The sequence below is a fragment of the Helicoverpa armigera genome, chromosome 13 (assembly GCF_030705265.1).
Source record: "Helicoverpa armigera isolate CAAS_96S chromosome 13, ASM3070526v1, whole genome shotgun sequence".
Lineage (NCBI taxonomy): Eukaryota > Metazoa > Arthropoda > Insecta > Lepidoptera > Noctuidae > Helicoverpa > Helicoverpa armigera.
The window spans coordinates 3,281,502-3,306,607 of record NC_087132.1 but is presented as its reverse complement, the minus strand read 5'-3'; the positions used below and the strand labels follow the sequence as shown (position 1 = coordinate 3,306,607).

General features: G+C 33.7%; 1 protein-coding gene across 1 annotated transcript; it reads right to left on the bottom strand.

The window, feature by feature from the left end:
• Window positions 1–3,673: 3,673 nt before the first annotated feature.
• LOC110384450 (uncharacterized) lies at window positions 3,674–24,879 on the bottom strand. Its single transcript, XM_021345737.3, has 4 exons — window positions 24,869–24,879; window positions 22,910–23,048; window positions 16,231–16,355; window positions 3,674–3,995 (listed from the first exon to the last, which is right to left on the bottom strand). Exons 1-4 carry the CDS (start codon window positions 24,877–24,879, stop codon window positions 3,833–3,835), a joined length of 438 nt encoding a protein of 145 aa, XP_021201412.3. The 3' UTR covers window positions 3,674–3,832.
• Window positions 24,880–25,106: the final 227 nt, after the last annotated feature.

The following is a 25,106-nucleotide window of genomic DNA, read 5'->3' as shown; positions in this document are numbered from 1 at the left end:
AGGCAGAAGCTACCAAGAAGTACTTCCTTGAAACTCCGACCGGCTTCACTAGAACCTTCCATAGCTAGCAGCACACTTCACAGTAATTCTAGAAAATCATTACTACAACACACACGGACTAAATCGACTTAAACTTTCAGAATTTCCCAGTACTTCTCTGTTCCCAGTGCTTCTAAGTCAAACATGAATTCTGGTCTGTCAATAGATAGGTATTCTCGTGTACAAGTTTTGTCTAGCTGACTGAAGATTTGCTCTGAAAAGGATTCCGTAGAAGTATTTTACTAAGAAGTTAGACTGCTATAGATAAGGTTAGATTTCCAACATCCATTGGGTCCTTCAACGGGATGAAAAATGCCGTTGTCGGAGACCGCATGACTATGATTTGAAATTGATATATTCATGTTACTGTCATTTTATTTTTAGCAGTAAATATACTTACCGTATTAATGACTACTGCCAACTTCAGTTGCTGTGTATTTGTTAGAACATCAGGGTCGGTGACTTATGTGCTTTGTTTTAGTCTAGATTTCTAGAATTTCACAACAAGCCAATTTGTACAACTTACAAAGGAACTACTAGAATAATGTGTAATGTTAAACATAGACACACAATTAGCCGAATCACATCATATTATATACCCAAAGATTTCATAGGAACTCATTTCTACCATAGTTCTACAACCACAGCAAATAATATACGCGCATTCTATTCCGAGTAAAGTAGGGAGTATAACTAGTCTAGGTACAGACAAACAGAGAATTCAAACAAGCGATACAGAAGCGATTCCATTGCGGTTGCTCTACCATGTGTGCTATAGATAACATAGATAAAGTAATGCGCAGATACGAAGTTTCATATCGCGATGGTTTTACTGTGAGTTTGTGGGATATTTTGCGCTTTTGAAAGAAGTTGCTGCTGCGTTTGTGCACTGCAGGAGGTTGTTGTAGCAAATAGTAGGTAGTATTCCCAAGCAATTAAAAATAAAACATTTTGAGTCATCAAGAGCTTCTTTTTACTCTCAACACGTTTTTGTGACTATAAGTAACGCAAAGGTACCTACTCGTAGATTATCTATGTAGTAATAATTTTGTTCCAAGGCAAAGATGTGAACAGTATTTATAAAGAAATATTTTCCATAGTTTATACTTCTCGAGAACGTAGGTGTTAATCTTATCTAAGCTATGCTCAAGTGCACTGCTCCTGTCAAGTGTAAAAATCACATCACCGCCGTACCGTACGCTGCTTTAGGTATAGAACACGACCGTAATTCGAAGTGTCGTATCTGTACTGCAATACATAATCTGTGTGTATAGTGCATCTTCAAACATACAGCCTGAGGATCGCTAATGATGTCTGATGTTACTCCGTCTGTTGCATCATGTATCAGTGTACATCTACTTGAAAAATGATCTTATTAACCTTTACTAGATGTTTCTGTTTCTTGTTTGTTTTGTATTGTTTTGTTTGAGGGTTAAGTACATTTATGTACTGCAGTTTTATTTTTATTAAGGTATTTAACGTACGCCCTAAAAGGGAATTCAGATATCTTGATTAATAGCTAATTGTAAGTTGTATGTCAATCCGTTCAGTCATTTTTAGTACTTGGTAGATGGCAAATATGAGAGGTATTTTTTTATGTATACCTAACTAAACTTTCTTAACTTATATATACATCTCAGTAAGTAAACATGAAAATAAGTGTATAACATGAGAGGGGAATAATTTTTAAATTAAATAACTCTATTTCATTTTAGTTAGAGCAAGAAAAATTCTTTTGATTTTTGTTCCCCTCTATCATTTTTCTTTATTCTTGCATCGTGCATTTCGACGGTAAAAAGGCAAAAGGGGTCAAGCGCCACATTTTGCGATTTTAACTTTTTTATTGACCCCAACTCCACTATTTTTTCTCTTTCGAATGGTCGTAGTATCGTTTTCCTAGCATGAAAAAAAGTCGCTTGGACCAAAGAATTATTTGTACTGAAGTGCCAAATCGATACTTACCAAAAGTGCTCAAGCGACACCAACTCTACGTTTTTGTATCGCCTTGTCATTTGGCATAATTTTAAAAACAATATTAGAAGTAAATATGTCGTTTGTATCCATTTTTCTATTATTTGTTTAATAACTATAACGTCGCTTACACCAATAGTAAAAATTGACAACTAAACATAAATTGGCGCCTGGCCCCTTTCTTAAATAATTTTATTTTCATTACGTTGCATTTGATCCACTCCGCACGCGCGACAGCGCCCTTGCAAATGGGTATATGTCTCGTGTAGGTACGTGAAAGCAAGTTCACGCGTGTTTGAAACGCGATCGCAGTTTTTAACACAGATTAAAATTGTATATAAAACATGTCTGCAACTCCCGAAAACGTGAAATTGCGAAGTGTTTTAGGCCGAAAAAGACTTGCTAGTACCAAGAAGGTTAGGTATTTGATTATAATGATAGCAATAGAGGGGTCGAAGAAATTTAAGATGCCGTGATTCCCCTACTATCATCGGTAAATTCAACCTCATTTTATTTATTTTATAAAAATAAATTTTACGTTTCTTAGGATAGTTTTTAGGGTTCCGTACCTAAAGGGTAAAACGGGACCCTAATGTTTTCGCTCCTCTGTCCGTCCGTCCGTCCGTCTGTCACCAGGCTGTATCTCATGAGCCGTGATAGTTAGAGAGTTGAAATTTTCACAGATGATGTATTTCTGTTGCCGCTATAACAACAAATACTGAAAACTAGAATCAAATAAATATTTTGGGGGGCTCCCATACAAAAAACTTATTTTTTTAAGAACTGGTAATAGGTAGTAGGTACGCGTTTCGTAGGTACATGTTGGATAATTTTATTACGAGAGCAATTTGAAAATGTGTTTATTGAGATATCTTAATGATATTGGTGTCAAATAAAAGGTCTAGCCTTTTTGTATAAAACCATTTTATCCGTTTTTGAATCATGTAAATCGGTTCACGCGTTTAGGAAATCTTTAAAAATGTAAACAATCATAATTTTTACCAAGTTATTGTGGTTTATTTACTCAAATAATGTGATAACACGCTGTTGTATGTACTATCAGTTAGGTAACTGCTGTTTTTTGGATCTCAGTTTTGTTCCTTGTATTGTTTTAGTATAATACATAATCCATAGTTCTATTACCTACCTGCTGTGCCAAATATAAAATAATACTGTTAATTAAGATATTTTAACTTAAGCCAAAATCTGACTTAGTTCTATGATCTGTTGTGCCAAATAAAATAAAATACTTTACTACTTTATACACATGGAGCTTAGGCCAAAATCTAAATATTCCAACATTCAATATTGGTGCTTGACCCCCTCGCAAATGCGAAAAACCCGGTAAAAACCTGGGGCCAAGCGACATCTATCTTTGAAACTATTGATCTCAGGCTTATTTTGATGTAAAATTATTAAAGAACATTGTATTTAAGTAAACTTTTCTGAAGATTGTGATGTGATTCATTAAAGCAATAAAGAGATATTATTTTTTGAAACTTTCTTTTTACTCTTCTGAACAATTTGATCCGTGGTGCTTGACCCCTTTTGCCTTTTACCCGTCGATTTGAACTCTGTTTGTTTTTTTTTTTTGTGGTTTGTGAGTACAGTATGTGATAGTAATAATATATAACCACATTAATTTACGACTCGCATCTTCACCAACCCTTGTGCTGCCATCACAAGAATCCCTTTTTATTCACCAAAAAATAATGTATTCACGTAATGAAGATAAAGTCAGAGCAATTTGCTCATTCTTTAAGATAAAAAGACGTGTTAAATTATTACAATTTATTCTACGTTATCTGTGACTAAAATAAACTTATGGGTGACGTAATAAATATCGTATCAACTCGAAGAGTAGTGAGGCGTTGAAGGGGCACATGGAGTATTTTTCTTTGCACTTTGTAGGGTTCATTAACCCGTGTTCGTAAGCTTCTTTGAAGACCGCATGGGCTGAACTGTCGTTTTCCGTAGGCTCTAAACTGTAACAAAATAAATAGGTACATTTTAGTTTTCAATAGGATGATAGATTTTAGCACCTGGATGGAGAAGTTTTGGTTATGCGATTTGATTCCTGAGCTAGGCAGAAGATTTTTGTGGATCTTTCCATGTTTGTTTTTGCTATAGTCATTGATATAAAAAAACGACGTCAATATCTATGAATATATAAGGCTAAAAATATAAAGCTTAAGCAAAACCAGAAAATGCATAATTCTATTATACCCGACACACTTCTATGCTTTTAATAGGAATAATTCTCCATAAAGTTACCAATAAATGTATAACAGGTTATTCAAGACATAAAAATAGTCATAACAGGAAATTGCAGTAGTACTTTATGACTGTAACTAACTCGTAACTTATGTCAAGCCTTTATGCTTTAATTCTTGTTTTGTTCACGACTATAGAGAACAACGATTCTCAATTGTTATTACTTTAATTCACAAGTTTCTCTTAGTCTTTTGCAATTTGTTCTGTAAACAACTCGATTATTATTCGATTAAGATGATCATAATTTATGCTCAGTTAGACATTTAAGGGTGTTGTGCACTTAATTTTGCTCGGAATAAAAAAAAACTCCATGGCGAATACATTATATTAATCGGTAACAGAAATACATCATCAGTGACTGCTGTCTTGCAACAATAAGTCTCAGAAATAGAGTTCCGTTTTACTCTTTGGGCACGGGACCCTAAAAATTAAAAAGTAGGTATGTAATTTAATTCTCAATAGATTCTGATTGTTCAAAATGAAAAGGGCCTCAGAGGAGCGCAAAACAGGTCTTGTAGTGAAGTCTAGATAGAAACTAAAGTTGCCTACTTACATAAGAAAGTTATATAATGTGTGCATTGAGTAGTTAGCAGCAACTCCGTACAGAAATCCACAGTAAACTGTTAAGTTGGAGTTCTGACTTGTATTAAATTATTTAGATGTTCATGCAGATATCTTTATCTGAAGCAGTTGGTGTAACTTCTTATTTAACTACATACAATGTACCTACTACTTTTTAATTTTTATTTCATTCTCGCGGACTTTTTACCTATTACACATAGCTCTGTCATCTATCTAAGATCAAAGGGGAAAGCTATACTCAATATCGATGTATTTTTTGTCTTTACATATATATCTAACCAGCTTCTGCCAGCGGTTTCACCCGCATCCCGTGGGAACTACTTCCCGTACCGGGATAAAAAATGTAGCCTATAGCCTTCCTCGATAAATGGGCTATCTAACACTGAAAGAAATTTTCAAATGGGACCAGTAGTTCCTGAGATTAGCGCGTTCAAACAAACAAACAAACTCTTCAGCTTCATAATATTAGTATAGATTAAATGATGTACAGACAGTGTTCTATAAAATACCTAATATTTTTTAAGAACAAGGAAAAATAAACTTGGTGATAATCTAAGAGAATCCTTGTGTTAAATAACGCTTTTCTTTATAATCTTCTACAGAGATTTCGTAATATCAATTCTGCTTATAAATACAAACGGCACAATTAATACACAATAGGATATTGGAAGTTTAAGCGGATTACGGATTGGTCGCGCTAAGTTGGTCCGGTGCACGTAGCATCAATATTTGCTGCTTTGATTAAATTCCGATTCATAGAGTTGGTATTGATTCAGGCTGCATCAACATTGCATTGTTGGTGCGTATAAATAGATATTGTATGTAGAATATTTTCGGACGAACTTCCGCATTGAAAGAAAATATGAAAGGCTTTTTCGAATAACAATGTAATTTTAATGGTGTTCCTTTTTTTTGTAAATATTTTTCTTTTGTTTGTGTTTTTTTTTGTATTCGATGATACAGTGAATCTCTGTACTATGCTTCATGAACTTTTCATAAATGTACATCACTGTTTAAGTAGATATCCAGATTAGGTACAGCAGTCGTCTTTCTTTTCTTTACAAAGTCTTCGAAACATTGCAATACAATCATAAATTCTCATTCTTACCAAATAATTGTCAAACACACCTGTTCCAATACTTTTAAAACTTCAGCCTTCACGGATAAGGAAATTGTTTCGCAACATGCGTTTCTTTTCACGGATGTGGTATTCCCGACATACTTATTTAATAAGGCACCCTCACGGGCCAACGAACCTTTTTATGCGAGTTGGTAAATGTGAGATATTAGGACTAACAATAAGAGAATGGTCCGGCTTTTATTTTGAACTCATGTTTTTTTTTTCTTTTTCACAATGGCTTCCTTTGTTACTCATTTTTATGTATGGTGTGCAATTTTTGTAAGTGTTTTTTGTCGCTTTACATTTTATTTTGGGGACATTGTTTGGATTAGTTTTATTATATTTTTTATGTTTAATGTCTTATTCTAAGGGCTATGAAGATTTTTACTTGTTAAAAGGTAGGTTTGAAGTGAGCATTTTATTATTTAGATTTATTGAACAAACTTACAAAAAACAATTGTCTAATTTAGTCGTAAGTGCTGGCTATCGTTACTTATGATGATACATCAAGCTTACAAAATAAAATAATTACATAAATAAACAATTTGTATGCCAATATACTTCAAATATACCACACCTATGTATGAAAACTAATATATCCCAATATTCGATATTTGTTTTTCTACTGCTAACATAACAATTTGACACAATTTCTGTACAACATTCCAGTACACATATTGTATTCATGTATTGTATACAAGTTGTAATATGTTTCAGTTTGTAATAAATTGTATTTTGCTCATAGTTATTTTACTGTTCAATGTCATTTGCTACAATAATAAACCTTTGAATATTTTGTTTGGTTTATTTGAAATTTGTTTCTCGATGTCTGGGTTCCGAGGTCATTTATACTTACAACATTGTCATTTAGGTACCTTAGTAGTACCGTTTTCACGCCAAAATTACTGAACGGATTAAATATTGGCAGCTACATAGACAGTCTAAAGCCTAAGAAAGGACATTGGCTACAATTTATGCGAAAGAATTCCTCTTTGAATGCGAGAGGAATCGCGAGGAACGGCTAGTCCTTCAAATGACCAATGAAAAATACGGATCTGTCTGTTATCTTCATACTTAATGTCTGTTATGAATTTATAAGTGGTTCATCTAAAAACAAAATTGGATGTAGCATTTTTCATGATGGATCTCCTTTTAATATTGCAGTCTTTTTTTGAACATAAAGCAAAGAAAGGCTCGCGATTCTAATTACGTCCAAATCAAGAAGGGCTTTTGTAATTTTAACAATAAAAATGGTTCGGATGATACACATTTATTTTTAGAATAATATTTAAGGCATGTGTGTCTTAAATTTTTTTTTATGTTATTTCTGGACATGTGCGTATTATATTTAAGCTTGTTAACAATTCTAATCAGCTAACCTCAAAAATAAGTTTAGGAGCTCTTTCAGACTAGCAGATTTTCCCTGGGCATCTCTTGGTTCGTACGAGCGTTACCATGCGTATACCTACGCGTCACAACTAGCAATTGTCCACTATCAGTGTGTGTAGATATGAATGTTTATTTAAAGTTTAACCTCACTTTCATACTGCAAGTTTTACTACCGAATAAATATTCGAACTTCAATCCTGTAATCATCTCAATACACACATACATACCTATCAGAACAACATACAAAAATAACCCTTTTTCAGAGAACAATGCACCATTTTTCTTTATCCTTGACATCACCCGAGTTTCACGTATAGAAACGTAAACAGAACAGTCAAGTTATATTAAATCGGAGAAGACATATTTCTGTTTATGACAAACGAGAGTACTTTATGTATGGCATGACTTGCCTGCAAGATATTAAGTTATAAGTGAACTTCTACTGTTTCATAATATGAAACAGTATATATTCTTAGAGGTCAGATCAGAAGTGGTACTTGAAAATGAATAACACACGTCTATAAACATTTAACCTGGTAAGGTTTATTTCTTACAAAGGATTTAGCAGAAGCCAACTTTGAATAGCAAATACAATATCAATAAATAATTATATGATCACGATGTGACATCTTCAACGTCCGTCATCCTTCCATCCGTCATAACTTCTTCCTCTATACCAGCCCGGTCAGTCCAGGTTGGTAGCAAGGAGGATTCATATCTAACAATATTATATTTATGTGAACGTCCTTTGAAGTTGTATATGGATGTACCGACAGCTGCTATTCTAGGAGAAGCCTGGGCTAGCTCCCACCATATTGGCATATTGGGTGAGCGCTTAAGATGTTGACTTAGAGTTTGTTACTAATAGAAACTAAAACCTATTTAAAAAAGAAATTCAATTCTAAATATATTTTGTTTAAAGAGAGAAGATTCTAGTTGGTATTATTAGTTGAATTTTATAGCATTTTCTAACTAATCTAAGCGTCATTTTGCTGTAGTAAAATGAAACTATTCATAATTACTAAGACTCGATAGGAAAAAAGCTCTGGCTTGACAATCGAAAGGTAGTGAGTTTGATCTTCATAAATTGTATCACTGAAATGAAATCTGACCCTAGATACAAACACATTTATGAGGTTAAAAGTACACTTCACACCTCTTTTTCAGATTGATAATTTTCCTTTACTTGAATAACTTCTATGTATAACTTCAGTGTAGCAGTAGTAAGTGAACTTACTAGATCAAGTTTAAAAATAAAATGCACATACACATTTCTAACCCATCCAAAAATATAGCTGACCTAATTAATCATCATCCTCCAAGCCTTTTTCCCAATTATGTTGGGGTCGGCTTCCAGTATAACCGGATTTAGCTGAGTACCAGTGCTTTACAAGAAGCGACTGCCTATCTGACCTCCTCAACCCAGTTACCCGGGCAACCCAATACCCCTTGGTTAGACTGGTGTCAGACTTACTGGCTTCTGACTACCCGTAACGACTGTCAAGGATGTTCAATGACAGCCGGGACCTACAGTTTAACGTGCCATCCGCATAGCTGACCTAATTAACGTGACCCAATAAATCGTTCCTAGGAAGGCACTGCTCAATCAGTTCTAGGAATCTTCGTTTTCAGGCTTACATTTGCTTCAGGAAGGTCGCTATGACGAAGCGTTTCAGTTCGCCGTAAATCCGACTTGCGGTAAGAGAACGTTCCTAATGGTATGTTTGCTTCCTTGAATGTATTTGATTTAAAGTTACTGTTAATTAATAAATCAATTTAATAGTATTTATTAATGCGAGTAACAAAATTGTAAATGAAACTTTAAATACATGCTGGATACAAGCCACGTTATAGCATTGTTCCAGCCTTTTTTTCGCCCCGCTACTGGACACAGGCCTCCTCTCACATGGAGAAGGATTGAGCGTTAATCACCACGCTTGCTCAATGCGGGTGATTTCGGACTGTATAGTCCAGGTTTCCTCAAGATGTTTTCCTTCACCTTTTTATCAGCCATTGGTGTCCAAGTAATACTTAGAAAGTACATACAAACTTAGAAAAGTTAAATAATGTCATTGACTTGGAGAAAAAAAATATGTTTACAATAAATTGTCAAACGAATTGAGTCATTCCTAAAATCAAATTTTTATAAGACTTTCACCACTATGTAGAACGTACGACATCTGTAGTTTTTTGCTACGAATTACTCACAATATTCATAAACAGTTTCTTTTGTAAAGCCACTAAGTTAGCTGCGTGTCACGATGCCATAACATATAGGGCTAATAACATCGTATTTCAGTTGGTAATCTACAGAAATTTTAAATCAAAATGAAAATATTCCATATTTATGTTAGTGCCTGAAGAAATTACACCAGTTCATATGAAAATTCCATAAAAAGAATTGAAGTTTATTTCATTTGTTTTTATTGTAAATTAGATTTTTGTTTTTATTATATTTTTTTATGTTATTATTCGTTTGAAACCAGTGTGTTAGTTAAAACTTTCATTCTCGCTGTTATATTTTTATATACTATTTTTCTATGTTTTTCAGCACATTTTATGTCGATTGCTTTATATACTTTCCTAAGTTACTTTGAAAAGCATTAGCTGTTTCATATCTAGTTGGTAAAGAAGTGGTTTGAAACATTTTGATGTCTACTTATAGCAAACAATTGAACAAACCAAGCAGAATGATACGTATTTAAATTATTTTAAGAACAAAAAGTATTTAAAACACTAGTGGTTTATTAAACCTTGGCAGGCTTGAAGGCAAAAATTAAGTGGAAAGTTGTGTTCAAAATATTGGTTTTAGCCTACTAGCCTGACCACGTTTGAGAATCACGGTAACATGCGGTCTACAAAAGTTCAGTTCAATCCAATCTGAAAAATCTAGGTTTTTCTCTACTGCAGTCAAGATTTTTCTATTATAGTTACAGACACGTGTCATGTCGTTTTGCTATCGTTTCGTAGGCAATGGCTATGCGGTATTTATAAAAGTAAACAAAAGTACACATCTTTTATGAGGCTTTTAATTATTCTCGATCACGTAAATTAAACATTAGCATATTTTCTATACTGTTTCATCCACCGTCATCACCATTTATCACCGTGTTTCATACACAGTGTAGAGTGTGTAGGAAGGTCTACAGAATTTTTGAATTCGAAAAATATTAATTTGTTTTATCGCATATATTAATATCCTAATCAGAAATGTGCATATTTTTTGGAAAGTTTCCCTAAATACAAACTCACGATCACCTTTAAAAAATACAAAAATAAATCCCATAAATGGCCGAAAACTAAAAGCCACGCTTCAATCACAAAGCTTGACCTATCGAACGTTTTAGAAACGATCGGCTTGATAGCACTACTCTCCACGAGCAAATCCTGCTATCTACTATCTGCTAGATATACTATCTAGTACCGGATCATGGAGAACAAAACCAGTAACAGAGGTGCCATAATGAAAAATCGCTAAAGAAAATAGCGCGATAAAATGTTTTCGCCCTTATACGCCTTCTTCGGACTATATTTAGTAATACCAAAAATCGTTGACAGATGTCTCAAAAAACCCGAAAGCCTCGTAAGTTCACTCGTCACTGATCGTTTTGATCATACCCTCCTACGAATTAGACCTACAAGAAGGCATCTGACCTACCTGCATTATGGCATCTCCGCTCATCTTTCCTTGCTCCGTGTTCCGGACAGAGATCTAAATTTTATGAGTTCCCCCGATAACGTGTTCTTGTACCGTCCTACCCTGATTTATTGGGTATTAGAAGGGACGTTAATGTGGCTAGAAACGTGCGTTGTATCTAGGTAATATATAATTTTACACTTTTATTCCATCTTAGTGCGGAAGCAACTTAAATGCAATCGGGTGAAAATTATTTTATAAGTTTTTCTACAGCCTTGAATGCAGCCTACATAACAAACATTAAAGAATCGCGATTTAAATAACAATGATTTTATGTTATGGATTGCTTTAAAAATACTGCATGGGTTGCAGCATTTAGGATTAGTTCTTAAACTATTTTTTTTTTTGTCTAGCATCGCACCAAAATCAAGATCACGTTCAAACCAACTTTTGTTTTCGGTAATTTAAAAGCTGTTCATGTATCAACTACATTCAGTACAAGGCATATTGATTAAACCTTTTATACCATTAAATAAATCTATCTTTTAAAATCTTTCTCAGCGCACAATGTAACACAACAAAGCCAAAACAAGAGAAGCCACTGGCCGAGCTTTAAAAGGACTGGCTCGTTAACTTCAGCATTGTTTTGACACACCCAAACTTCTCCTATTCGACGAATAATAATGGAATACGTGATAAATCTTAGGGAATTTATTTCGGCGCCCATTACACCCGCAAATGTGAGGTGAATTCACAGCGCTAGATGGATTCACGAGACCGCTGGCTTCCAAGGTTTTGTGTGTTGATAAAAGCTTTCGTGATCATTTTATTGATTTTGGTAGCTCCTCTGTATGTTTGGTTCTGTTTAAGAAAATGTTTGTGGATACCAACACATGATAACTACACGATACTTTATCCATTACGCTAACAATTGCACATATTACGTTTTAAAGTCTGACTTTTTAAAAACGTGTTAAATCTCTGTTAAACTTTAACACGGTAAATATTTTAAAAGTCATGTTAAAATTCAAACAAACAAAAACAAAATACGCGTACGGTCATGCAAGAATATTTTTAACGTTCCACTCAGAGTATGCACATGATATATGGCTTTGTTGGTGGCATATGGCCTTGACGATACAGAACAGCCAACGACTAGACAGCACATTTTATTTCATTTCCTACCTCATATTGTACACAGCGCATGCCCATTTTGTAAACTGAAAATGAAAATTTTCACACTAATTTTCGTATTGTATTAAAGCTTGTTCGAAACTAGGAACTTTGGTAGTCATTTTACGAAAGTGGCTTACAGAAAATTAAGGTTGTAATACCCGCTATTAATTACTGAGTGGCGTTTGTAAGTTGTTAGGTCGGAAATTTACAGCTGATGTCTAATTGACCCGGCAATTTTGAAACTGCTTTTATGTAGGTAGTTGAATTTCAATCGGAATTCATTTTGTGATTTTATATTCATCAGCACGAATCTCTTAATATTTATAGTCTTCCGACCTTCTGAATCTTTTTCCATAAAAATATTTAAACGTCTGTTTACTGTATAACTACTACAAAAACACATTTAGGTACGCAACCCTAAGTTTTCTAGTATTTCCAACATTTAGACAAAGAAGGATAACGAGGCTAAGGGTCAAATGTTACGAATTCACTCGTGCACAACATTATTAGTCGAGTGATTAGGCCTAGCTACGTTTATCAAAGATATTTTTATAAGGTTCACAAAAGATTAAAATAGATTTTTGTGATTGTTATTAGGTGCGGTCCTTTATATTTAAGTTGAAAGGAATGATGTATATAATTATATATCCTTACTAATTAGTGATTTTAATTTAGTTACACTGGAAGTCGACCCCAACATAGTTGGGAATAGGCTCGGAAGATAAAGATGAAGATGATGTCTTAGTTATCATAGATTCATTTTGATATTGTTGAGTAATACATAATAATGTTAATGATTGTACTACATATTATCTTAAGATAGTTCATAGATTTATATTTTCCGAAAGGAAATTGTTAAAACTGAAGTTCTAATGTAGGTACTCCTGTTTTGATTAATTTTTTTTTGTAGCAATATTGAAAAATTCATTTTCGAGATATGAATACACAAACGTTAGTTCTTTTAGTGCTTTTTACACTGCGGCGCCGATCAAAGCGGGTGTCGGCGAATCTGTCGATATGTCATGTGGAGATTTTATGAAAGCGCGCATATTCCACGTGATTATTGAACGGTCAAAATGTTCTAGTCAGAATATGTTATAAACTAAGTTTTATATTCATAGAGATTTCAGGCATATGGCAAACAAAAAAGATTTGGATATTTATATCTCAAAGATTCATCTTCTCCAACTTGCAGTCCATTAAGTACCAATGTATTAGATGGAGTGACTGCCTATCTGACCTTCTTAATACACACTACAGGGGCTACCCGATGCCTCTCAGTAAAACTGGTTGTCAGACTTTCTGGCTTCTGAGACCCTACTACGGTTAAGAACATATATTATTATATGTTAAGAGCGTGTACGCTCGGCGCGCGATGTCAACTTTAGGTAATTCAACGCAAAAAACCGCGCAGACTAGCGTCGCGGCTGTGTGCGTGCCTATCATACTTCACGTATAGTCACACAAACCATTTTGATCCTTTCGAGTGAAATTGGTAGAACAAAAAATATATTATTTAGTAAATAGTTAATAGCGGGAAAATAGTGTAAGTCTATGAATGTCTAAAATATAAAAGCATGAAAATAAGTCGTTAATACTTACACTCTTTTGCAAAAAAATCGGGCACCTATGAAAACCTTGGTTTTGGGGACTTTCTGTATATTACATACAATTTTCAACAGTACTAAATAGTCGACTGATGATTAATGACAATGTTAAGAGTTTCTGTATTTTAACCGATTTCAAAAAAAGAAAGGAGGAGGTTTCAATTAGATTGTTTTGTGATTGTTCTCAATTTGATTGTTCTCGATTTCTCAAAGACACCTGGACCGATTTGAAAAATTGATTGTTTATATGAATGGTCCAGTCCATCCAGACCGAAAAATTGTGTTCAAATAACAACAATTGCCGGAAAGCCAAATATTGGTGAAGAGCTTGGGTTTACCATTGCAAATAAAGTTTTAAGTTATCTATCCTATATGCATCAAAAGTTATTCGAAATCAAAAGTCAAAATTTGGGTACATCCAAAATGAAAAAAAAAAAATTATAGCTCGATTGGTAACAGACATCTGCAATAAGTGATTTCTAGCCTAAGGAGTCCGCCATATTGGATTTAGACTCGCGACACATTTTTTTTCGAGTTATTCATAGCAAGCCCTTTCATTTGATACCCATATCGTAGGAATGCATAAAAAACATTTTTTTCTCCATCTCGGGTATACCGCCATATTGGATATAGAATCATACATTGTCATTAAAACTGAACATTCAAACAAAATTTCAACTCAATCGATAAAAAAAAAATATGCTTCAAAATTGAGCTTTAAATAAAATAGTAATGTATCAAGATTTGTTGGTCGCGCTTGAAATGTACTCTATTCTCGGTATCCACGGCAGAGGTTATTCACCCTACGCGATGTGACGGAGCGACACGTCCTCTCTCTGTGAAGCCTTGCGGCGGTCTGGTTTGAGTTGACTCGCGTGCAGCGTTTTATAGTAGTTTTTAAATAATTTATAAAAAAATAAAAACGAGAGATTAAATTATAATATAAAGTTTATGTTTTAAAGAAAGAGTTATATTACTATAGTAAATAATTGTTATATTAAATTAAGTAAGATAGATAGGTAAAAAAAGCATTTGAAATTCACAAATTTTCACATTGTTAAAATATTTTTTTCTGAAAGATAGAGACCTAAATCAAAAAATGTTTTCAACTAACTATAGGCATGGGGATTTCGTCTATGAGTAAAAAAATAAATATGATTAGATTTGCCACTGTTTTCACATGAATTTAAGCTTCGAAATAGACGCTGAACGGGAATTTTATGAAACATCTGTTACGTTATAGGGGTTTTAAGTATTTAAACTACACAAATTGAAATTTATGTTCAATTAACTATATAGACAGTGAAATTACCTTGCGTTATTAAAAAATAACATAGTTATAGGATAAGTAGTTACTGAGAAACAGTGGTTTGAAAAGTACCATTTTAGGCCAAATGGCGCGCGGTTGACGTACACGCTCTTAAGACTATTGAACGTTTTTGACAGATTTACAAAGAGTAACCATGGAGTAGGTATATTTCCCGTGGCATCAATTTCTTTTTGCTAACTGCACTGAAAGACTCTTAATTTCCATTAAAACAGTTTAATTAAAACAAATGATAAGACTTTGTGTCTGTGACACTTTATTTCTAAAGGTCACGTTTTATACAGTTAACGCTAAAATTGTCCTAAGTGAGTTGACAGTTCTAAGTGTCACTCACTAATCTTTGAAATGAAGCCTCTTTCTACTTAGTAGCGTAAGTTTTGTTAATTATCCGGAAAATGGGTATACTGAGTTATAAGTTAATTATTCTTGAACTTTAATAAATAATATCTATAGTATCACCTGAATTTTATTAGTAGATAACTTTTTTGAAACTTGTATTTTCTTTCTGAATATACCTAGGTACCTCGTTAGTGAAATCGCTGCTAAAGTTCAAGATTACACATATACTAGAGATTAAACAGTAAACCGACAGTTGACCTGAAGGTTGGCAAATTTTTCAAAGAAAATCTTGACTCTAATTATTTACAGTCGGTCTGGTGCCGTCTAAATACTTGATCTTTATAATGTGCTTACTATCATTCATGAGCCTTTTGAGCCCAAACAAACTATACACCTACTCAAAGTTTACAGTATGCGAGACCTTTAAATGTCACGTTGACGAATAAATCCGAAGAATGGACATTCAATAATGTGTTTCTATATTGTCCTAGCCATTTTCTCACCCACGTCCCATGGGAACATGTAGCTTTTGGAAATCTGACCAGAGCGGTTCTAAAGATTACCCCCTACATATAAACTTAATTTTTTTTCCTCTTCATCATGTTAGTCATCTCGTCGTCATCATCTCCCGAGCCTTTTCCCAACTCTGATGAGGTCGGCTGCCAGTCTAACCGGATTCAGCTGAGTACCAGTGCTTTACAAGTCTTTATCATATTAGTATAGATTTCTAATATAAAAATTCTAACTATAAAAGATACTTTCAACTTACGTCAGCATATAAACGAAGCCCTGTAGCACCTCGTTGTTGCGCTGCGCTCCCAGTTCACAATAGAAGTACCTCGCGCATTGTATCGGGTCGCATAGCAATATTCTCTTCCATCGCACGGCAGGCTTCTGTGGAACGTTCAAAACTTATTGTTGGACATTTAAAGAGGTTGTGCTTACTTGTAATAGATACTGTTTAGTGTTTGCGCTTGTTAGAATGTAAGGGGCTGTTTAGTCTAAGCTTAACCACAGATTACTACAGATACTTCACTCAGTAGAAAACTTCCAATACCTATTACGATAATTGCCTACTCCTTCGCGTCAGCAACCACTGTATGCTAAAATGCGCCTAAATGCTCAAGCGTACAGCAGTGATTGCTTCGCACCGCGCGATTCCACAGTAATCGCAGGGCTGCCTCTTCGGTAAAATTAAATTAACATAACTTTTTATCTATGTTATTGAGAACTGTGAATATGTTCTGACTTTTATGTGGCAGTTAAAAATTTTATCATTTATAAAATATTTAACCAACTTAAAAAAAAGGAGGTGATTAGACATAGGTACAGGCCAAACTGAGAAGTTTGACTTGTATGGTTTGTAGGTATGTATGTTTGTGCGCGATAATCTCGCGTTTGGCTAAACCGATATCGATGCGATTTTCAGAAAAGGATTTGTTACATTTAGGAGAACGTTTTAAAATAAGTATAATACTTCTTAGTTTGATGATGATCTTCGGAGATGTTCACTAGAAATGAAAAAAAAAGCCTTAAAAAAAGAGAACCGACTTCAAATAAGGCACAAAGCCGTAAGAAATAATTTGTTTTTTTATGTTGGTGCTAACAGCTGGTAATTACGAATCGAAAAAGCACCGACATCAAAAAATAAATTATTTTTTACGGTTTAGTGTTTTGAAGTCGGTTCTCTTTTTTTAAAGTTTGTTTTATTATTTTTGTAAGTTTGTTTTGTTTTATATACCTATTGGTGCTGACTGTAGAAGAAACCTAGATAAAACATAATTATATACATCAGTGTGTAGGTAAAATAAAAAAATCTTTAAAGTTACAGCACATAAGGCACCACACGGCATCGTAATGCGCGTACGAACGAACAGCACTATTAGAAGTCGGTTAAAAATTGAACGGCGTGCGCGCGCTTCGCTTGTGAAAACCGCAACTGAATTTGATCCGCCGGCGGACCGAAACCGCTCGGCTGGGCGGTAGGCACTTATAGCGCGCAAGTACATGGAGTGACGGAGGCCTGGCTTAACGTTGATTTTTAAAACAATTTTGTATTTCAAACTTACTCTGTCTATAATTATTATTATGCATCTGAATTATAGAGTTAACACAATGATAAGGCATGTGACTTAATAATTATGCTCCATCGCTTCTCTAAACCAAGGCAATAAAATGATTAAACGGAGAACGAGCATCTGCTCGCGGCTTCATCGGTATCCCAATAGAACTACGGCAAAACAAGTGTAAGCATTTGGTTTAAAATCTGGACAGCCGTAAAGAATATAAGGAACAAATTATAAATATTCAAACTCACAAACTTTCTCATTAATAAATATTAGCAGAATTATATAGCTACATATACCTACTTTATGATAACAACAAAGATTAATATTATTACTACCCAAAGTGCGTACTTTGGGCTCTCAAGATTAAGCAAAGACTTTGAAGAATCTGTGTCACCCGCATTCTCGAAATCTCCGGTCCATCAAAGTAAATGTGAGGACAGTTATTTGGAACGAAATAACATTCTTCATATTTTTTGGATTCTAAACGAATATCTGTTCAAATATTAGGTCAGTCAAGAAATATTTCATTAGAAATGTTTTTAATGAGTGATCTTGAAACTCTCTTAGATTAATTTGTCTATAGTAAATAAGTACCTAGAAACTAGTCATTATATTTTTTCATTTTTTTTCAATTATTGACTTGTTTACTTAATAACATTTATTGATGCATTCTAGGTAATAGAGTCATCAAACTTATCTCTTGGCTAAGAATGCGAAAGACCATTATTAAATAATAACTCATAAGAAAAAAAAAACAAAAGAAAATTATGCACATAATATGGATCTTCACTCACATCAGAGCGCAATTTCCAAAATATCGACCAACTATCGATACTGCAGTAAAAAGAGCTAAACGTGGAAAAAAGTGGCTAAAGGTGGCTAAAGTCTGAACGAGGCTTAAGAGCAGAGCAACCAAACGTTTCGGGTAGTTTAACCCCACTCTGCGTAGTACTGTTAATGCTCAAAACGTTTTGCTCACGATCTTTTTCGTTTCACGTTTTTAACCGACTTCCCAAAAGAGAGGGATTTTCGGATTTTTTATTTGTAAGTTTATTAGGAGTTTTAGTATCGTTAAAAGAAAAGACCAGAACGTTAATTATAAGAAGTAAAGATTCCAAGAATACATTTTATTTATGCAATTAAAAAGTAAATCCTGTTCTATAATTATCGATTTTTCCTCTATAAAATGCATCAGGCATTCTTGAGAGATGTAAAGTTAATATAACTAATTTATTTTCTAACAGTACCTATGTCATTACTAATAACAAAACTTAAGAAAATGATTACAATAGTTTGAAAAGTCATTTAAATAAAATAGTTTTCATTTAAAGGCATCTCAAGGTGCGTTATACCAGATGGCATAGATCTAATTTTCAAAATCTCCGATAGCAATTTGTATTAAGTTTTGAGACGACTTAGACTGTTAAGTGGATCACACACACAATTTGTTTTGTTAACTTGCATAGACTAAGTAATGCAAAATAATATGTTTTCTATTTAGATGTTAGCAGAGACCTTTTGTTCAATAGTTGAATAAAAATAATGAGCCCAAGATGTAACTTTTAGTTCATAAATAAGTTACTAATTGTGTGATTTTCAGCTGTTGTTCAACTATTGCGTCTATATCTCGAACAGGGTGACAACAACACGTCCATAAACGTTGTTATTATGTCCTAAAACGGTGCGTGGTAGTGTGATATCCATGTAATAGGTATGTTAGTAGTTTGTCAAAGATCGAACTGATAAATATGATGATTTACACGTTCTCCTAATATTTTAGCAGCTTCATTATCGACAGATCGGGTTAATCCGGTAATTAACCCGATCTGTCTACTAACATATCGCTGAAAATAGACAAATAAGTAATTGGTTTTAGTAATTGAAGACTACAGATACCTACCTAGTAGAATAAATTATTTTTAGGTTTATATATTTTTGCTAATGTCTACTGCAATTTCATTCGAATCCTGCGGGAACTACTCTTATCACCTTAATAACAAGTGACCGCAACTTTACGTCTAGGGTTTATATCCATGTTATATTTCTGCTCCAAACATTTCAATATAACAAAGTTGCTTTCGCATTAACAATATTCTTAATATCTTATTTGAAACTACTTATACATGACTTTAACTTTGAATTTAAAAATTATATAGAATCACTCAGACACAAATTGAATTAGTAATGAGCACCTTGTCTAAACTTCTGCGTATAGTTGCAGAAGATAGTTGCTGTACTTCGAAACTTGGATTCAAAACAACACTCGAGACAGCACAGACTGCCTAAACTGCTAATTTAATTATTCCGTAAGACCTACGTTAGTACAATGTTCAGAGAAACCTAGATTGCAAACATATTTGTAGCTAGATCAAACTTAATTAGATATATCGCACTTGTATTATGTAGGTAGGAGACACTTATATGTCTAAAGGAACAACGAAAATAAAATAATCGGTAATGAAAAGGTACCTACTCATTAAAATGGTATCAGTGAGATTCAAAGAAAGAGAGGTTAAATAATAAAAAAATAATTTCCCTTCGCAACGGTAATCTGTTTAATTGGATTAAATATTGTATAAAAAAAAACTTTTATAAAACTAAGAAATAAATCAACTTTGAATGGCTACTCACTTTCCTGGAATCTCTTGGGCAATGTTTTAAGCTGGGATAAGGTTATAATTCAAATATGTACCCTATGATAATACAATTAGGTAGGAAATTGAATGAAGCTGAACAAACAAACAAACAGTTTAGTTACTTTGATACTTTTAAAGGTTAAACTTGTAAAGATAGCCTCCTACGCATGTTGGTCAAAACTAAGATGATGAGATTTCAGTAACAGACGAAAATACCTATTCTAATTGAATTTTAGTTTACCTACTGGCCGCCGCAATCTAATTTTAACCAAACTGCTCTGTAAACGTTCGCACAACTTTCCTAGAAGTTACTCACTCCATTTTTGGAGCTGTTCAAATTTTCTAAACGGTTTATGAAAAGCGAAATAGTCCCGCGGCGTCACGATGTGGTTAACATTGATAATAAAGCTAACAAACTCCAAAAAACATCGTTAAACCAGCCATAAAAACTGAAAACTCGCACTAAATGAACATGAAATGCATACGTAATGATCCTTGTATGCGCTACCGCAAACATACCAATTTAATGGTATTGTTTCACCGCTTGGACTGAGGTTTCAGCAATTATTACCATAGTCTAGTTAAAACTGGTTTTAAAATAAATAAGGTATGAAACTCTGCCAAAAGCTTGTGCGAAAATGAGTTCATTTGCAATAGCTGATAAATTATTTAAAGCAAATGAATTAAACAGCAACGTTTATTATTCGGATGGCGGGGAAATGGACGGGATGCTTTGTTTAAAAAACCTCCGGACTGACAAAGGGCGTAACGAAGAGATCCCGGACTCTCATACATTAACACGGCTTTGTAGACAGACGGATTCACAAATATAATGAGTTCGTTTATCCGATTGTGAATGGTATAATGATGTTCTTTTTCACTGAGAGCAGAATCGACCATTAAATGTAAGTACTACAGTGTTAATTAGAGTATTCCCGATCTTGCCAGTCACCGAACAGAATTTTCCACAGACATATTTAATCACGTTAAATTTTCTATAGAAACCGAAATCCTCTTAAGTTTTCTAAATGCTAATGGCCGTTTATTAGACGAGGAGTTTGTTTAACGACATTAAAAGGAAAACGTAAACTATTCCTTTGATGCCATGAATCACTCAAACAGTTACGAAGTATTAAATTACTGTTGATTTCTCTGAGGGTTACAACAATTTGTTGGGACGTATTAACTTAGTTTGTAATATAAATTTTATCCGTTTTGTTATAATCATAATGGAGATCTGTAAACGGCCTTGAGTGCTTCATTTCTGAATACAAATTGAGCCAATCAAAGAAAAATGTAGCGTCAGTGTAAAAACTTTATCTTTGTAATCTTTCAATAGAACTAAGTAAGTTATATTTATTTACAACAACAAAAATACGATGCCTACTTTCACATGAATATATTTTTTTTTACCTCCAAAAAAATCCTCGCATATTGCCATGTCATTAATTTTTCCCTATATAAGTATTTTTACTTAATTCAAACTCTCTAAATTTTTAATAAACAATATTGTATGCAAAACTAACTGATAAAATATTCATAGTAACTTCGATTATTTATGAAGTATTTTGTAATTAAATACGGTTTAATAACTACCTATTGAGCCTAAAGCCGAGGAAAATATCAATTAATTACTAGGTTGGAACTAAAGCTACTTGATTAAAAAGCAATATTGTACAAGAATGTCGTATTTTGTACAGTTTTGTTTGTACTCAACAAAGAGTTCAAGGATTTTATCTAAAGGGTGCTGGAATAGTTTATATTCTGGCCAGTAACGGTTAATTACTTTTTTAATATTCGTTCTTAATTCAAAAGTGGAAGCTTAGACGTCACTACAGCGATTTTTATCAGTTGCTAAATGTTAACTAGGTTACTTCTTAAAATTCATGAAACCGCATAACAAAAAGTGTTTTTTTTTTAATGACGGGCAACGATTTAACTATCTTAAATTCTTGTAAATCAAATTAATTATTTTAATTCCAGCAACAAATAGTTAATGATGAGAACAAACACTAGTAACGAAATAAGATATCACAAATGGCGTGTTTACTTTACCTAGTACTACAGATACTTCACAATCACGAAATATTACCTAAAATAATTATTCAAATACCTACCTAATTGCCGAATTCACATTATAAACAAAAGCCAAACGCTATGCAGCTTCTTCGTAGACACAGTTGCAAGCTTCCGACAATTGATGATAATGTGTGTTTAACATGTGGTTTATGTACAAAACAGGCCTTGGTCTAGACACTTCAAATACGTGTTATTCTGTTATTCAACAGGGATATCAGTATAGACAAGAACAATGAAGAGAAAGTAATTCAAGTTAGACAAACTAGTTCTAAGCGTATAAAACAGTTATATACTGTAGAAATGGTTCTTGTTTGTATTGTGTAGTGTAATGTTTATGTTGTCTAGTAACCGTTTTTTGCTTTTAGGTTACCTAGTAATGAATCTACATAGGTCATAACTAAGCACTTCACTTATGATAAATACATTTTTAAGTTTTTATGCGGAAGTGATATATGTATATTATTTAGAGTAGGCACTTTGTACACTGCGGACACTCAGCCATCAGTTGGTTATTTTTATTTTTAAAGAAATATGTACTTTATTCCAATTAGTTGCCAGTCGGCCTGTCACTCTAAATACCTAATCTCACATGCGAATATATTTTTTTTAATACTTTTTAAAATATATTTTACATGCTAGGAATAGTATGCAAATAATAACTTACAACGGTATTCTGTGAGCTCAAATCCCTTTTGAAGAGAAATCGAAGGAGCTTGGAGGCAGCTGTCAGCGCTTGGTAGTCTTGAACTAGAAGATGAAGACTGTATAGCACTCCTACTAGTAACGCCAATAGGATGATCAGCCTGGAAAATATTAAAAGAAATATTTAGGACAATATCTAGAATATTGTTAAAAACCACGAAAAATTCTATGCATCATGAATATGCGATTTTCCAAAAAAAAATCTCGTCATCTCCCCAGCCTTTTTCCAACTATGTTGGGGTCGGCTATTGGTCTAACCGAATGCAGCGGTACCAATGTTTTACAAAGAACGACTGCCCATGAGGTCACAGAGGTCGACTATCGGTAACAGTCTCACTGGCTTCTGACGACCCTTAACAACTGCCAAGCATGTTCAATAGCCAAAAAAACTACATATTAAGTATTAAACTTCAATCATCAGAACCGTGGGTGGAATTTTACATGAAAACGATTTTTAAATGATACAGTATTCGGTCAAATATAAATCAATATATTACATTTAAAAATAGACACAAGCAGTCCCTAGACGATTCTTCGATCAAAAACAATTTTCTTTTGTTTTCAATTCGATTCCGATTATTTCTAAAAATAAAGTCTCGTGTCATAATAAAAAGTACCTAAGAGAATTTAACAAATAAAAGCAAACTTAATTGCTTCATGAATAATAATGATTTTATTATTAGAACCAAAACCAATAAAAATAATACGTTCAAAGAAAATATCTACGATTTCTAAGAAAAAATCTATTGGCAAGGCGCCAGTGCAAAGGATTTCGAGAAATATGTACTTCAACGACTTACCGAAGGAAATTATATGTTATGAAAAATGAGCTTTTGTTCCTCGAAGAGATTGGTTTTTTCTAAAGGATCGACCCATTTATATAAATTGTATTTAAGTATATCTCTTTCCAATGAAATATGGATAAAGTTGTACAGTACTTATGGACACCCACAGTTTGTCGAAAGAATAGAAACAAACCAGAAAAAATGGAACTACATTTCTAGGTTCCGGTAAAGTATAAAAATAGCACTGGCTGGTTAGTACTTTTAATAACTTCATTAAGACTACCTGATTCTAATTATAGCAAAGCAAGGCACCAAAAAAGCTAAAGAAAAAATGATGAAACGATAGCATTATGTTTCGCGTCAGCGTCGCGTCTAGAACAAACAACCGACTCAGCTTATTTAATTAATTAAAGAAGTCCATAATTCAGTCCGAGACTCATTTCGACCGAACATTTGAATTTCCAAAAGAAACGTCCGAGCTCGTTTCCCACCAGACTCTGTTTACAGAACCATTTCGGAAATTAATTGGCTCCCAGTTTAAGTTATTTACTGTTTAATTGTGTTATTAGCCCAAGGCGAGGCCGGAATTTTATGTATACCTTCACAGTATCTTTCACTTTATCTTTAAAGTTTTCGCTGATCTAAATCTCAAGGTTTTTTCCATATTTTTGCGACACCTGGCTTCGACGCTAATGGCCGAAGACCATAAATTTGTGAAAGTTCAAACCTTCATGAATAGTGTACCTGAATCGTCTTTTGTTTTTATCTTTAGTCCCAAAGATTGATTAGTGGTAGAACTTGAGTAATGGAAGTTGGAGAAGTTTTTTCACAAGTTTCTGACGGCTCAAACATTAGATAAAAGTAGTGTTGTGAAATAATTTCGCTGTAATAAGAAGTTGTGGCTAAGAGCGTTAACAATAAAGCAAAGTGAAATTGCCTTACCACGGCGAGTTCGGCCGACTTTTTGAACTGAAGTTATATTTTTATAACATTTTATTACTTTTGAACTATAATGTAGAAAGTGGACGACTATAACATGGATTATGAATTAAGCCGAAAATAAAAACAAAAAAGTTTTTATTGTTAACATTTTTGGAAAAATCGTTTCAAAAATAAAATAAAAAATAGCGTCTTACTTGATCCCCATATCAAAACACACACACGACTTATAACAAACACAGAATTCAATGAAATACCTGGGCATTCCTTCCCGCGCTGATTAAATTCGAAAATGCCATTTCTCCGCATAGCCACGGTACTTACCAAGTCTTTGGTATAACACTACCATGTTTGGAAGGTTAGTGGGCCGTATGGTGTGCAGTTAATAGGCATGGCCACCTAAATTGGAGCGTGCTATGTGGCTGGAGGAAAGTG

Excerpts from the sequence above, each read along its gene's own strand:
- LOC110384450 (XM_021345737.3), bottom strand. Across the intron at positions 16,356-22,909 it reads TGAGCTCACAGAATACCGTT|AAGCCTGCCGTGCGATGGAA; the intron begins GTAAGTTATTAT and ends AACGTTCCACAG. Across the intron at positions 3,996-16,230 it reads GGCTTCGTTTATATGCTGAC|TTTAGAGCCTACGGAAAACG; the intron begins GTAAGTTGAAAG and ends ATTTTGTTACAG.